Genomic DNA, 17313 nt, shown 5'->3' with positions numbered 1-17313 from the left:
AGGTTAGTACATGAGGTACAGGTTAGTGCATGAGGTACAGGTTAGTGCATGAGGTACAGGTTAGTACACAAGGTACAGGTTAGTACATGAGGTACAGGTCAGTACATGAGGTACAGGTCAGTACGTGAAGTACAGGTCAGTACATGAGGTACAGGTTAGTACATGAGGTACAAGTTAGTACATGAGGTACAAGTTAGTACATGAGGTACAGGTTAGTGCACGAGGTACAGGTTAGTGCATGAGGTACAGGTTAGTACATGAGGTACAGGTTAGTGCATGAGGTACAGGTTAGTACATGAGGTACAGGTTAGTGCACGAGGTACAGGTTAGTGCATGAGGTACAGGTTAGTACATGAGGTACAGGTTAGTACATGAGGTACAGGTTAGTGCATGAGGTACAGGTTAGTGCATGAGGTACAGGTTAGTGCATGAGGTACAGGTTAGTGCATGAGGTAAAAGTTAGTACATGAGGTACAGGTTAGTATATGAGGTACAAGTTAGTATATGAGGTATAGGTCAGTACATGAGGTATGGGTTAGTCTATGAGGTACAGGTTAGTACATGAGGTGCAGGAGGGAGCAGCAGGAAACTCATTGTCTAAGAACACAGATTCTGAAGCTGGACTGGCTGGCTGGAAATCCTTGCGTGATTATTAGTATGTGACGTTGACGAGTTTCTGAAAAGTTGTTTTATTTCCCTTGTCTCAGCATTCTTATCTATAACATGGAAAAATGCTTAAAGTAGTTCCTGGGGCATAGTGAACATAATTATCTGCCACTTAATAAAAATCATCAGAACATGTACTGTAAAGCTTCCTCTATGTACAGCCATGGATTTGATATTTGTTTGTGTAGGAACATTCAGGAAGCACTTGACAGTGGGTGATGGTTTCTTAGGATTATGATCAATGTTATGTGATGAATATTGTTGTCAGTTTATAAGATTGGGTGAAATAATGACATTTGTACAGTGAAATGACACATGAGGGTGTCACAGCAAAGTTCCTGACATGTTAATAAATGTCCTTACCAAGTGTGTGTGGTCAGCACCATATCCTGTGATTCGTAGATATTTTCAAGCTGACTACCACTAACTACCTTTAAAGCCAATAATCTGTTTTTATTTCTATCAGTGGGGAATTTTTACTTCATTTGTTCCTTCTTTCATTTTATCCTCCTTGCTAATATGTAAACAATCTTGAAAAGTCGGAGCAAATTCTGGGTTCTATAATGAAAAGGTGATGTTATTTGTCAATTTCAATTTGCTTTAATCTATCTGTAGCAGGGCTCTTAAGACTTGTTAGCTGTACTAATCTGTGCAAGTATCACCTTCTAATGAGAAGAGCTGAAGAGCCCAGAGGTCTTTCAAAGTTAACTCCATTCTCCAAAGCCTCTATACTTCATATTTTTGTTTTGTTTCAAAGGCAAATTATTTTTGGGAAACTACGCTGTTGGCTTTTATTGAGTCACTTCCAATCGATTTTCAAGAATTTTTATAAACAGATTAAAACTTTATTTAATGGATCATGGCACTTATAGAAGCAAATTGTTAATAATTTCAATTTTTAAATGAAAACTTTCTAACAGTATAGAAACGTGAAAGCATGTTTGCCATTATCCATGTATATTTTGTTAATCTTCAATGAAAAAAAAAAAACAAAAAAACTTTCAAACCAAAGTGACTGGGGTTGTTAAAGATTACAGTGATTGTTAGAAAGCTACAAGCCAGTGCCAAGCAGGTGTCTTTCATTCATTCAGAATGTATGTATCCACTGTAGTTCAGGCACTGTCATGTGATCTGAGGGAGTAATGACTGCTAAGTACACATTCCATGCAGTTTACCACTCAGTGAGATTTGGACCTAGTAACTAAAGAAAGAAAGTGCGCTACTTTAACATTTATATTAAGAATTTTCTGGGAAATATTATTCCCAGCATGAAGAAAATAAAATTATACCTCGGTTGCTATGATATGGAGAAAATAAAAATTACAGTCATCTTTCATATCTGTTTGCACATAACCTTGTACATCCTCGTGTATACTTTAAATCATCTCTGGCTTGCTTCTAATATCCAATATAATTTAAACTATGTAAATAGTCAGTCATCATATGACATTTTAAGGAATAAATTACTGTACTTGTTGATACATTTTTTTTTTATGGTTCATTGGATCTATCAATTTGGATACCATCTATTCAGAGAATAGTTTATTTAGAAAATAATAATGTACTTGGGAATGTACTTAGAGATGAATTTTTCTATCTGTAATAATGTATTTATGATGAAGCAATCCTATAGATACTTACAAGAAACTGGAGGTATTTAAAATGTAGAACAAAGTAAACATTTAAACAACTGCAAACCTCTTTGGGGGGGGGGTTGTTTTGGTTTATGCTTGTGTATTTCACCTATGACAGTAGCTTTCTCAAACTTCTGACTGAAATATTTTGGAATTGTAGAGGATTCTCAGTTTTATGATTTTTTTTCAATCATCTTAAATAATGTGTGACTTAGAGAGATGCTGCTAACAGTGACCATCACTGCATAGTGTTCATGATCAGAATTTAAAATGCCAGAAATGGCAGGGATACAGGCCCACAAAACCAGATTCAAACACTATTTCAAGATTCTTAACTTCCCTTCATAGAGAATCAACAAACACATTTAGTTTATAGTCACTAGAGTTGGAAAGAAGTGAATAAATGCTCAGGCATCCAGGTGCCTCTGATGCTGGCGGCATGGGGACTCTGTCCAGGCAAACACTGTTCTGGGGTAGCCCTTAAGCAGACTCCTGATCTTGACCCAAATTATTTTCCTGAGTGCCACTTGTATTTTCTCCAGAATTTGCTGGAGGTTGTTATCCAAGGACTACAGAACGTCACACCCACAGATATCTTGGATTAAAGTTTGAAGCCCTAGAATTATCAGTGATTAACCAATGCTACAATTTTCTTCCTGGGAGCGGGGTGGCAAACTTGGTTGTCAGGATTCTGTTTTCTCCTCCAGCTGCATGACCACATATGTGCAGTTCAGTAGCGTAGCAAGGGGTCTTATGTCTTATGTCATCCATGTGCTGTGTGATTACATAATGCGCACATGGTCACGCAATCTGCACATGTGTGGCCTAACTCCATAAGCCCACATGCACATGTGCAGGGAAATCCTTAAAAAGCCTGTCACAGACTCCTCCCCTCTATTCTGCTCTCTCCTCCTCCCCCCCTCCCTTCTCACATGTCTCTTCCACAGGCCTGGTCACTCTCTTCTGCCTCACCCCCCCAATAAAGCTCTGATACTGGGTTTTGTGGTACCTCTTGGCCTTTCTCGAATGGTAACAGTGCCGAGTATTTAAAACCAACACTGGTAGCATCTATAATTGTATTGTGTTATGAATGTAAGGAAAAGGATTCAAATGTGTTTTCTTATTTTTATATAGTTTGCTTGCTATTGAATGAGCAAGTAAGGGACCCATTGTGACTTGAAGTGCCATGTGAGTGGGAGTTCAGCAGATACTTCTCATATCATGGCAGACAGTAGACAGAGAACAGGACTGGCTGGAACCTTCAAAGTTATGCCCCTAGGGACCCACTTCCTCCAGAAGTTCCTCCTCAAGTTTCCAGAGCCTCCCCCAAAAGCACCACCTGCTGGGCACCAAGGTTCAACATAGGAGCCTTGGTGCTTTTTGTGCCCACCTCAATCCAGGCTCTTTTCAAACACCAAATACAACCATTCCTTCCCATTAACTCTGAAGTCCTAAGATGGTCCACTTCCACTTCAAACTTGTAAAGCCCAGTCTCATGTGAATCAGATGTAGATGAGATTGGAGCACAAGCTCCTCCAGATGGGAGCCAGTGAGATGAGAATAAGCTCTGTGCTTCTAAAATACAATGGCCAGGCAGGCATAGGGAAGACAGTCTCATTTGAAAAGGAGAAAACAGGATAGCTGGTCCCAGGTAGGTATGAAATCCAACAGGGCTGGGGGGGGGGGTACTGCATTTTACAGGGGAACACTACATTCTTTGACCGTATTCTGTGCATGGGAGGATCCAGAGGCCTCCACAGCCCTGCTCTGATGGCTTGTCTGGATGACTCCATGTCTGCAGGGTTAGATACAGAAACCTCTGAACCCCTACCCTGATGACTTGCCTAGGTTTTGCCATTGCAGCAGCTCTTTCAGATTCAAGTCTTCCTGTCGGCAGCTGTCCTGGAGTTGTGTGCTAATTGCTCTCTCTATTTGTGTCTGTGGTCTCAAGAGTGGCCCCACTCCCATAGATTCAGTCTAAGATGACTCCACCCCCATGCCAAATTCTTGGAATGCTCCCATGCAGTTGGCTATATCCTTTGGAATCTAGGTGGAGAAAGCCTTGCTACAGAGCTCTTGAATTCTGTGAATAGCACACAAATACCACCGAAATGTACAACTTTCAGACCAGCCATCTGGGCTGCACAAAGACTGGATACCTTGCACCAGAATGCAGGGAGCAGAGACTTGACAATGGCAGAAGCTTGGGTGTTTCAGGTGCTTTCTGGATACCTCCTCAAGGTCCTGGCTTGTCTTGAAAACTCTGGAACGGCCGTCAGCATCATTCTCTCATTGTGTGCTCAAGAGGAAAGCCCATTTTCCATCCTTCCATATTAGTTTCCTTAGCAAAGGTCACTTAGTCTTTACTGTCGCACAAATATTGATGAGGCCATTGGAGTTAGCTGAGCAGAAGCAACTTTATTCCATCACTGTGGGGTACCAGAAATTCTAACTAGTTAGAGCCACGTGCAAGTCAGGATCTGTACTGTGACCCCCAAACAGAGGGAGTAGGTCCTTTTTAAAGCAAAAGCCACAAGTATATCTGTGGCTGGGGGTCGGGAGTGGGGTGGCTACAGGGGTGAGATAAGAAAAAGAATTTTTACAATTTGAGGTTAAATCCCGGGCCATGGTACATTCTGGGAATTTACAACTTGTGATAACAACAAGGTGTTTGTTCAAGCTTAACAGGGGGTTTGTAGAAGCTTGCTTACACAAGTCTGTGGTTATTTTAACACAGCTCTTGGCACAGCTAGTGTCTTGTCTTAATTTTTAACCATCCGTTTTCCCTGTGGCTGATACTCAAGCAATAGAGGAAGCTGGGTAGGTGGCCTCATGTTCAGACTTTCTCTGGGCCCTTCAACCTCAGAGATTCCTTGCCTGGAGGTCATTTCTCTTTCAGTGCATTTTCAGTGCGTGCAGTTGGAAGAAGCCTTGCAGCATCTTGAATGCTTTGCTGCTTACATACTTTTTTTTTTTCTCCTGCCAAATACCCCAGTTTGTCACACTTACATTCTGCCTTGCCTAAAGGTGGACTGGGGTCAGCCAGATTCTTTGGCATTTTTTTCCCCAAGGAAAGCTTTTGGTAGTACTTATTTGGGTTTTATTTTTTTTACTTATTTATTTTTTTAAACCAGGCCTATTTTAGACTCAAGTACTATCCTCCTGCCTCAGACTTCCTAGTGCTAGATTTCCAGGCGCTCACTACCAAGCCTAAATGACAAAAAATAAAAAAAATAAAAAATAAAATAAAAAATCATTGCTCCAATTTCCAATCACCTTTACCCCTTGTTCCTCATTTCGGCCTGAGACCCAAGACCTGCAGTTCTACTCATGTATGATTACTACTACTCAACCCTAAGAGGCATTGAACCTTTCTGCAGTTCCTCTCCTTCTGTACTTTCCCCAGAACTGCCCTTACCCATTCATTCTTGGCAATCTGGACTTCTTCCAGCATGCCCTTGAAAGCCCTTCTACCAGCCTCTACCCATTACCCAGCTACGAAGCCCGGTTTATGTTGGTTAATAGCTACACCATGCTTGTCTGGTGCCAGATTTCAACCTTGCTCTGTTTTGTGCCACTAGATAAAACACAACACACAGATGTTGTAACTTAAAAAGGATTTTAGTATTTTAATTACGTGTGCCTATGTGTCTGAGTATTAGTGTGTGCATGCAAATGTAGGTGCCCACTGAGGCCAGAGCCATCAACTGCCCTAGAAGGAGAGTTACAGGCAGTTGTGAGCTGCCTGACATGGGTCTCAAACCCTCTGAAAGGGCTGCACCTACTGTTCACTGCAGAGCCATCTCCCCAGCACAGAGACCTGGTAACCTAAGAGGAAGAAAACCTTACCTCTTAACATTCTTGAAGCTAGAAAATACAGTATCCAGGTCCTAAGTATTTGCCTTCCTTCTACTGAAACCTTCTATAATTATCTGAAATTTCTGACAGACTTTAATTGAAAATCTAAAATTTTCAGAAGGGTAGTTTAGGTCAGGCCCCTCATGGGCACTGGTGAAAAGACCTATATCAGTCTGTCATATACTCATCCGTGTACAGACCTGCACCAAAGTGCATACCCGTCTGCCTAGGTCTCCAGATCCATTGGTAAATTTGGTTAGAGGTTGGTCTCAAATATAGTTTTGACGGAATCCTTGGGAGAACTTGATTTCTCCAAACATCTTTTTATTTGAATAATGTTTGTTCATTATTATGTATTTTCATCTGGATAATAATAGTTCCTTATTCCCCAAGGTACATGTATAAAAAGCAGCTATGTTTTGCTCTCAGAATTATTTTGTACTAACTGCAAAGTGGTTAACTTTGATTTTTAGCTAATGAGGAAGATGGAGAACAATTTGCTTTTCAATTTACTCAAGTAGTGAATTTAAATTAATTACTAAGTCTTGTTGGGAGCCAGACTAGTCTTAGACTCAGCCCTGCTTCTTCTGCCTCCTGAATTCTGGGATTACAGGCACAAGCCACCACACTCAGCCTGCAAATGCTCTGGTCACTTTTCTTTGCAAATAATTTTACCTTTTTTTTGCTTGTTTTGATCAGTTTTTACTGCAGTATAGTGTTTGTACTCAAATGAACATTTCTATTAATCTAACCAGTGCATAGTCATATAACCATCCCCATCATAATAAGATATACGACATTCTGTAACCATGTCTTTACTTTTGGCCAAACAGTATCTATTGGACATTTTTCTTATAGATAAAACACATCTACACACCGGTCTCATTTGCTGGGGTTATGGCTCCCAGTGAGGAGGGTGCTTAGGCCTGGGCAGCTGTTCTTTTGCCTGACTGCAAACTTCCTCATTTCTTCAGGGCCTTCCCAGCTCTCTCTCCTTGTATACTGCCCTGTTTCTTTCCAACCTAAATGCTCTTCTTACCTGGAGACAGACAAAGTTCTGCTGAACCCCTCCTTAATAGTTCTGTCAGGACCCCTGTTTACTTCTTAATTCCACTGCTGTGGTGGACCATCCCCTGTTCCCATGTGCTTTGCACATCACTGTAGTGTGCTGTTTATTCCCTCATTAGTCTCGGGAGTGCTCCGCAATTTCAGGTCCATTGGAAGTCCTCCATCTATACTTCTAGCTTAGTTATCAATTTAAGAAATGCTCAGGGTTGGGGATTTAGCTCAGTGGTAGAACGCTTGCCTAGCAAGCACAAGGCCCTGGGTTTGTTCCTCAGCTCTGGAAAAAGAAGAAGGAGGAGGAGGAGGAGGAGGAAGAGGAGGAGGAGGAGGAGGAGGAGGAGGAGGAAGAAGAAGAAGAAGAAGAAAAGAAGAAGAAGGAGGAGGAGGAGGAGGAGGAAGAAGAAGAAGAAGAAGGAGAAGGAGAAGGAGAAGGAGAAGGAGAAGAAGAAGAAGAAATGCTCTACCTTTTATGTATTACGTGGCATGGTAGGAGGATAGATTGGGATATGTACTAACTGTACAGTATTACAACCAATAATCACCTTTTTTGCCTGTGTTTCCCTATGTCATGTGCCAAGAAAAGGAGTCAGGAAGCCGGTTTCTATTTTCTTAGCGTTCTTCTGAGGTGATATTAGGGAGTCACAAGGGAGAGAGCTGGAGACTGTCCCTGCCACCTTCCCCTTTCCTGACTTTTCCTTCACTTGGCAATGGCCTCTTCATAGTTCATGCACTTGACCGGCACTAGTCCAGTGCTCTCATCATTGACATGAAAAGCTGGCAACATTGTCTTCTGTTAGCTGAGTTGGAGTTTGGATGTCTAGGTCTTTCCAGAAGACTTTCTAGCTCCCACTAAAATTATTTTCAACCTCTGTTACAAGATTAAGATATTAGAATAGAAAATAGTTCAAAATCTTTTATTTTTTATTATGTCTTTTGCTAATACCTAGAATATTAAAATTTTACATTTTAATGAGATAATGGTATGTTTTGATATGTATATATATTGCATAGTATTTAAATCAGATTAAATATATCTGGCCCCTCAAGCTTTCATTTTTTATTATAGCAAAAACTTTCACAATTTTTTCTCCTTTTTGAAATGTATAGTATTTTACTGTTAACCCCTATTTTTTGTACTGTGAAACAGCACACCAGAACTGCTTGCTTTTACTGTTTGTGAGAGTATTCCTTGATCAGGGGTTATTAATGATTGTGATTGATAGTACATGAAATACTGTTGTGTACAACATTAAAAATAATGAAATGTGGTCTAACATGGACAGTGCCTCATGTCCCTTTTCCCTTTTAATTGACATTGTCAGGTCATAGTTTTGTTTGTTCTTCTAAAGGAAATTAGACTGAGCTGTCTTCCCTCCAGCTCTTGCCAGTGTATAAATAGATCACACCACAGTGTTTTGTCCACACCTCCTGAGATCTAATGGTAGAAGAGAGAAGTAATTGTAGGGCCTGGAGGGTTCGGCTTGGGAAATTATATATGAATTATTCTGGATGGTCTTGGTTCCAAGTCACACCCTAAAGCAGATGATTTAGTGAAGTGCGTTTTGGGGTCGTCAACCCTACTACATTCACCTATCTGTATGATCAGTTAATAGGTGGCTAAACACCTTCTTGTTCATTATTTTGTTAACCTGACCAGAGTGACAGTTGTGTTATTTTGTGGGAAATCTAAAAGAGAAAGCACCGTGATTTGGTAATTGTAGAACTATTCAGTGCAAAATCTGACCCTGAGAAATGGTGTGTGGGCGGGAGTCTGTACTTTCTATGTTCCTCTGAGCCAGCACCTTCCTGACCTTGAGTGAGATATAGCCCCTGGGGAGCCCTTAGATCCCTTATGGTCATCTAGCAGTAATTTATAGGAGAGAAGCTGGGGCTCAGAAACATACATTTACTAGCCTGAAGTCACATACCTCATAAAGACACAAATCTTCACCCTGCTCTGCCCACCATTTTTCTGACATGTTGGGAAGCCATTATGTCTCAATTATTTATCACACTCTCCATGGCTACTTTAGACCTCTGTTTAAATTTTTGTTGATCCTTGTACAGCATGTGCTTTTGTGGTTACAGCCTAGGGGAACTTAACATGGCCTATCCATGGAGATTCTTCTGTGACTCTTTGTGCTCACAGGTAACATGTTCCTTTCTTGCATAAGAAAGGTACCTGTCACATGGAAGTCTTATGACCTTGTTAGAGGGAATCAGGGAATCTTTCCCAAAGTTCTGATGACTTCAGGGCAAAGGCAGGAAGAAAGCCAGAGAGCTCCTGCTTCTTCTGGTTCTCAGCATGTCTGATTCTTCAGCATCATTTCCCTTCCTGTCTATCATGGTTATTGGTGGTCAGCTAGAGGATGTGCATACTTCCTTATTTATTGGCAGTAGAATCCAAGTAAAATCAGATATTGAAGGTTGAAGACAGTTCCTACAAACAACACTGTTTAATCTCACACAGAGAAATAAAAATGGGGCACTGGATATGCCATCTACTGACAGTTTTTGTATCACAGGTAATTATCTCCTGAAGAACAAATTTGGTCGTAGTTTTTGCTCCTGAAAGCATGAGAAAGAAGGCAGTGTATATTTGATTTCTAACTAAAATGGGGGCTTTTATTTTTTTAGTTTTCCTTGATAGAGAAATGGTGAAATATATTGTGAAGTGATAATTGCTAATACTCATTTTTTTCCATAACAGGACAGACATGAATCAGTTGATGCTCAAAACACTTGTCGTCTGTGGCACATGAATATAGAAGCCCTTCCAGAGTGGATAAGCTGCCTAATACACAAAGTAAGTTTCTTGGCTCCTGAGTAAAGTTGGGCATATATCACCTTCACAGTATTTCTGTGCTCTTTTTCTTAGATGTGTCATTTCAGAACACACAAATGATTATATTTCTCTTGCTTGCACTCACTGGCTTTCCTCCTCTTCCTAGAGCATTTCGGTGCTTTTTTGTGTGACTTTGTACCTGGTATTTCTAGTCTCTAAATGTGCTCAGAGATACTAACCTGGTTCGTTCCTCCGTTTCCATTGCTCTTTCTTGTTTTCATTGAGACATTGCCTAGCAATCTATTGGCTGCCCACCGCTGTCCATTTTCCCACTGCCTTTCTCTCTCCTCTGCCTTATATGTCTATATTATGCAGGCTCACGCACATTATATCACATATCACTGGTAAATGTATATAAGGATATAATGACACACAAATACATAATCATACACACATCCATTCAAACATACCAGCATTCACCTTGCTCTTTTCTCATTAATTTCTTAGGTCCTCTAATAGAATATAAAAACCATAGAACCAGGAAATTTTCTCCTTTCCTAGGTAGTATATCCTTGGTGCCTAGAATCATACCTGTTATATCTGGTGAGTGAAACATCTCTGTGCATCCATCATTTATACACACATATGAAAACAGCTGGATAATCAGTGTCTCTTATTGAGTGGATGAAAATGGAGATGTTCTGCTGTGAGTAATATTTAATGAAATATTGTCAGAAAAAGAACTCTCTTGTTAAGTGCACATTTTAGGTACTTTATTTTGCATTGTTAAATACTTGTCTTAGAAGAGTATAGATAATCTAACCTTTGGAAAACAACAATTAAATTTCTCCACTGAGTAGCTTATGTTTTTGTTTAAAAAGTGGCACATGGTGGCTCTCACTTGAATCCGTGCTTACATTAGGATTTCCTGGGAGCATGCTGGTGTCCTGCTCCTAAGTGTCCTGAACTTCACAGAGTAGATCAGAACCCTACAGAGGCCCCACTGTCTTTCTTGACAATTTTAAAAGCAGTTCATTAATTTCTAATCCAAGTATGGAAATACAGCATATGAGCTAGGCGATCAGTACCTCTTGGTTGTGTATAGAAAGCCAGGGAGCTCCTTATTCTGTTGGCTGATAAAGTCCGTCCATTCCCCCATCCCCCCCTCCCCCGCCCACCCCATGCTTGGCATGCAAGAAGTGAATCAGAACAGACACTTTCTGTGAGATTTCACTTGCAAATGAAGCTCTGTAGACTTGATTTGCTTCCTGGTCCCATGGAGTATTTTCCTTTTCATTAGTTCACACTGTATCTGTATTCAGCCTATTGTTCAGAGACTTTCTTTTGGAATTCTTGGTTGTTCAGCTAAGCATGATTCGCAATATGTTATCATTCTAGTAGTTTGTAGCTGCTCGCTTATCTCTGTTTACTGGAAAGCTTGTTTCTGCTTGCTGTTCTGTCTACTAATCAGAAAACAGAAAGCTAGCCTTTTCAGTAACATAGAAAATGTTCATGTGATCGACTTTTTTTTTTTTTCTTTTAAACTCATTCTCTGGTCACTTTACAATGAAAGCATTGTCTTTATTTCCTTTACTACCTGTAGGCCCAGTGGACAGTTGGGAAACTGAATTGTCCTTTCTGTGGGGCCCGATTAGGGGGCTTTAATTTTGTCAGCACTCCAAAATGTTCCTGTGGCCAGCTTGCAGCTGTACATCTCTGCAAGAGCCGGACTGATCACCAACCAGCGCAGGCAGGCCAACTAATGAGCCGAGTGTTGAAATACTTGTCACATCCCGGAGGCCAGTCAGGTTGTGATAAGGAGGCTCTGGTGACAGGTGGCGGCTCCAAAATCAGAAACCACAGGCTTTTAAACATGGCCCGGAACAATAATGGCCTCGGAAGACTAACAGAAGCTCTCTGCCTGGAGGTGCGAGCGACATATTTTGAGATGAAGAATGAAAAACTGCTCTTCAAAGCATCGGATCCAAAATACCAGCCCTTTGTTCCTCAGCTTGTGACCGGCAGGTGCACTTCGAGAACCTCTCATAGGAAGTCACACAGTTTGGACCTGAACATCAAGGAGAAGCTCACTTTGTTACCCACTTTCTATGAAATCCATAGTAAGACTACTGCCTATCCCAGGCTAAATGAAACACAGCCCGTTGACCTTTCGGGCTTAGCTTTGCCATGTAGTAAAAGTAGCTGCTCCTTTCAAAGCCCACCCAGTTTTGATCCTGACATGCTGCTGCACAGACTTTCAGTGGCTCCGCATGAGACCCAGGCACAAAGAGGAAGAGAATTTCAGTGTGGCCTAGAAGCTTCCTCCATATACTCAGATCCTGCTCATGCTAACAGCCTGACATTCCTGATGGATCTGCCCTCAGCGGGGAGGAGCATGCTGGATGCCTCCGACCAAGAAGAACACCTCTCCCCTCTGGACTTCCTGCGCTCTGCCAGCTTTCCCTTGGGCACCATTAACCACAGGCTGAATAACAGAGAGAGGAGCAAGTTGAGGACTCTAAGAAGGCAGCGGAGGAGGCATGAGAGATGGCTACAGAAGCAGGTGAGTGCTTGGAAATCAGTTTTAGCAAACGTACAGACAGTCTTCTAAGTGCCGGGCATTCAGAGAGGTTGTATTCTAAAATCTCAGTTTTAAGTTTTGAGATGACGTGTCTCTCTATGCACACTTAATAATTTCACAGCCCTCTTATCTTTGGCACTATGTAGCCCTGCCCCTGTGCTTCATATATGTCCAGAGAAAGTGTCTTTTGCAGTTTACCCCAATTTTGTGAATGCATTAGAGGACCACTCACCTTATGATACTGAGTTGGATGGTTTGTCACAAGTATTTTAAATCTATGGCACGTTTAGACTGGTTTTACCATGGTTTTATTTCAGGCTGAGTTTAAAAAAAAAAAGTCTTTGCAAGTCCAATCTGGTGACAGTTCATTCACTTTTCATCACATGTATTTTAATTTAATATTCAGGAAACTATATTCATATGCTCCCATGGTCCAGACATGAATAACTTCTGAATGTGGAGACATATCTGAAGGGGAATTTATTCAGACTGACATTTTGTAGCAGAGTTTGGTTCCCTAGTGTTTGAACTACTTGTGTGCCCCTTACAGTATTTTCATGGTTGTGTGGATGAAAGGAGACAATAAGATGTATCTACTGTGGAAACCAATTAAAGTCAACAGAGGACAAGCTATGAAATTTTAAAGTTTGGGAGCCAGTATATTTCTGTATAAAACTATGTTTTGAAGATTCCATGTATTGTTTGCTTATTAGTAATGGATGGTACTTCTTGTTAGAGTGTTCTATATTAACAGTATCCTAAGAATTAATATAAAGCTGAAGCTGCTTTATATATTTGTTAGATGAACTCATTATAATTTATGATCCTATTCATAGACTCAACAAAATAAAATTACTGCAGTGAGTACTCCAGCCAGATTAGCAGGATTTTCCTCTTTAGTTACAGAGCATAAATACAGGTATTATCTGTTGCATTTTTGACTTGTTGCTAGTAAGAACATCCCAGTTTGGATTATTTGTAAAAGATAGTATTATGCTATAGAAATGAGTAATTTTTGCATCATCGCTCATGGTAAAATTCTGCAAAGCTATAATAAAATTTTTTGTGGAGAAATTTATTTATGCCTAAGTAAGTTGGAGATGATTATATGTTAAATAATATTCAGAAAGACTATCTTCAAAACAATGTTCAGGGCTCTGAAATAATTCTTTTGCAAATAAAGTTTTAAAAAAATGGTGAAAATTATATTTGCTTTATACTGATGATATATGCAAATGATATTGCAATTTTGAGACTTGATCTAATTCTTGGGTTAGATCTTTCTGAAAACCTTAACTGTGTCACTAATCATTTATAACAAAGTATTACAGTTTAGAGAGGGATAAGTGCAGAGTTAAGTATTGAATTTTTTGATAGATGAAATTATTTTTATTCATTCACATGCATAGAACTTGACTAGTATGCTTAGCAGATTCATCAGAATTGAGCAGTCTGAGTCAGACCTGTGACCTGTCTGTGTAGAGATAACAGCAGGATCCTAACAGGCTTAACTGGTTACACAGGTGCTACAGAAAAGCATGTGCCCAGGACATCTTCAGCTGGAAATCTATGAATTTGTGATATGTATACACCATTGTTAGAGCTAGAAATCACCATCACTATAGAAAGTCTGTCTTGCTAATTTAAGCAGAAAGATAGATCCTAGAAAGAGTTATGTCTGAGATAAAATGGGGTGATTTGACATATTGTTCAGGTTTAACCAACATTCATTTCATGAACATTGAACATTGAGGTAGCAGAGACCTGGCTAGTGACTTATTGTTGTGAGGGGAAGGAACTCAGGGACTTAGCTGGGCAAGTTAACCTTTCTACCTCTGTGTGAACTCTGACCTGGGTCCACATTCTGCCCTTTCCTTTTCTTGAATGAGAAAGATAATCACATACATGAAGTAATGGTTACCATTGTTAGTAATTACAATTTTAAAGTTTTTGTTAATTGAGACAAAAGAGCACTTATTTTTCAGTCAGGTTATTGGTTTTGCTGTTGAGGTTTTGGAGACTATCACTGGCACTTTGATTGGGATTGCACTGAGTCTGTAGATCACTCTAGGTGTTACAGGCATTCTGACAGGTCACTCTCCATTGTTCTAGGTGTTACAGGCATTCTGACAGGTCACTCTCCATTGTTCTAGGTGTTACAGGCATTCTGACAGGTCACTCTCCATTGTTCTAGGTGTTACAGGCATTCTGACAGGTCACTCTCCATTGTTCTAGGTGTTACAGGCATTCTGACAGGTCACTCTCCCAGTCTATGAACACAATGTCTTGCCACTTTTCTTGTTGTTTCAATTTCTTCATCAGTATTGTAGATTTATTATTGATATATTATTACTGATATTTGTTATAGTTTCAAATAATCCATTAGGAATACTACATTATTCTCACTGGACATTTTATATGAAGTTTTGTTTAAACTAGAAATATTTTCATGGTATATACCATGATAGAAATAGTATTAATATTTTACTAAAATGCTTAAAGTGTGAAGATACAAGATTGCTACCCAAAGAGAAATTACAGTCAATTGAATAGATTCAATTCAACAAAGATTTATTGAGCGTCATCTTTGTGGAAAGCATGGCACTGTGCTGTACTCAACCACCAAATCTCTTTCTAGTCAAACATAATCCTTTTTTTCTTAATTGTCAAATATTAAAATGTATTACTTCTGGTATATACTCTATGATTTCTTGCATGTATAAGTTTGTCTCATGCCCAGACAGTGGGGATATAGAAGAATCCTTTGTCCTACATGCCTTTAAGACATGTTTTGTCCATCTTTAACCCCTGAGAATCACTAATGTGTTCTCTGTTACTTATTGATAATGTTATAAAATAACAACATAAAAATAGAATCATAAAGCATGTACTCTAGTTACTAACATTGTTTACTAAGCAATTCTATGACATTTATCAATTTACTGCATGAATCTTTATCTATAGTGTGTTGGTTCTTTTACTGCTCAATAGTATTCCATTCTGTAAATGAGTCATGATTTCTCCAGCATAAAAAGATGAATAGATTGTTTCTGGTATTAACAGTTATGAATTGAACTGCTATAAACATTCATGAATGTAATTTTTAATAACTCTAATTTTTTTATTTTTCTAGGGTAAATACTCAGGAGTGGGATTGCTGGATCATATGGTAAGTATGTATTTAATTATACAAGAAACTGTCAAATTGTTTCCCTGGGTGGCTGTACCCACTGTGCATTCCACACAGCAAAGGATGAGATTTCTCATTTCTGTACATCCATGAAGGCAGACAGCTGGTGTTTTTTAATTCTTTCTGTTTCAGTTACTCAAATTCTGTGTTTACTGGTGTCCTACTTTGGTTTTCATGCTCATGCCCCTAATTTCTTGTACTTAGTTTTCATTTATAAACTATGTTATAAATTATTAGTAGTATTAATATATAGGTAAAATCCTTAGTTTGAAGATATAAATAAGATTGTGATCAAAGAGAAGGTACAGGCAATTTTCAGTAATTCAATTCAACAAAGCTTGAGGGTCAACTTCTTCAGATGTTTTCAGATTTTTTATGTACTTCTCTATAAGTTTGAGGGCAGTTTTACTAGAGTTTAAAAGAAAAACACTTTCAGATAGGCAAGCTGTAAATTTCAGCATTGTCCGGATGAGAAGAATGGAAGACAGAAGGGAAAGCCTAAAGTGTTAGGGAAGCACTGCTCAGAAAAGAAGTAGATGGAGAAAGGAATGGAAGCTTTCCCTTTTGTTCTGAGTAATTCAGAAACGCTGGCACGACTTTTGAAAGCTGCATGTCTCTGGCTCTAGAACAGACTGTGCTGGGGCAGAGAAGGGAAAGTATCTCGTTAAAGGGATAATTATTCCACCCATTGTCTTGGCAGGGTTTAAGGTGAGTCTACCTTTCTAGAGATAGATCTCCTCCCTGTGGGTGGTCCCTTGGCCATGAAGTTGATCCATCCAGGCCAGACATTCTGTTCTCTTAACCAGAAGGAATTTTGTCTTACTACTTCTTTATTGCTACTCTAACCATTGCTCATCCAGAGAGGTAACCCTAAAATCATTAAGGAACCAAGCTGTGGATCAGAGCCTCCAGACATGCCAGGCATCTCCGACCTCTAGGAAAGATGGGGCTGCCAAGAAGACACAGGACATTTCTGGCTTTTATATATATTTTGATTTGATTATTTTTTCTCATTCAGCTTTAAGAATTTCTCATGTATTTGGGTACAAACCCTACATTGGATGTGTGATTTATAGTATACTAATGTGTTTTATCCTACCCAGACTGTTTTCCCTTTTACTCATGTTATACTATTTCCCTGGAAAGCAAAGTCAATGTTTTGAAGTCCAACTTCTCAAATATTGTTTTTTAATTGTTGCGTGTTTTGGTATAATAGCATATCTAAAATCTCTAGATGGCTTTAGATTATAAAGACTTTTTTCCCAAGGTTTTTCTGAAAGCTTTATGCTCATATAGAGAATTTTGATTTATGTTGAACTGACATTTTTAAAAATAAAATCTGAGGTTTAAGTCAAAGTGTCATTTTTAACAGTGGTATGCAATTTTTTTCTGCACCATTTATTGAAAACACCATCCTTTCTCCTGGGAATGTTTTTGTGGTTTAATTGAAAGTCAGTTGGGCATGTGTATAACTTTCCATTTGTGGATTTCCTCTTTATCTCTGTCCTGTGAAAGTAGACCCTTTTCTGTCAGA

At 39.4% G+C, this 17313-nt stretch overlaps 1 protein-coding gene across 2 annotated transcripts in view; it reads left to right on the top strand.

The window, feature by feature from the left end:
• Positions 1 to 17313, top strand: part of Rnf180 (ring finger protein 180) — a 171046-nt gene that overhangs the window by 28249 nt on the left and 125484 nt on the right. For both annotated transcript variants that reach the window (XM_036207450.1, XM_036207451.1), the window contains exons 3-5: positions 9934 to 10029; positions 11612 to 12571; positions 15723 to 15758. In XM_036207450.1, the coding sequence (XP_036063343.1) occupies positions 9934 to 10029; positions 11612 to 12571; positions 15723 to 15758 (1092 nt within the window). The remainder of the gene's footprint in view (positions 1 to 9933; positions 10030 to 11611; positions 12572 to 15722; positions 15759 to 17313) is intronic.

This window comes from Onychomys torridus, chromosome 15 (genome assembly GCF_903995425.1).
Source record: "Onychomys torridus chromosome 15, mOncTor1.1, whole genome shotgun sequence".
Lineage (NCBI taxonomy): Eukaryota > Metazoa > Chordata > Mammalia > Rodentia > Cricetidae > Onychomys > Onychomys torridus.
Note: the sequence above shows the minus strand (reverse complement) of the source record. Positions and strands in the feature narration are given on the sequence as shown.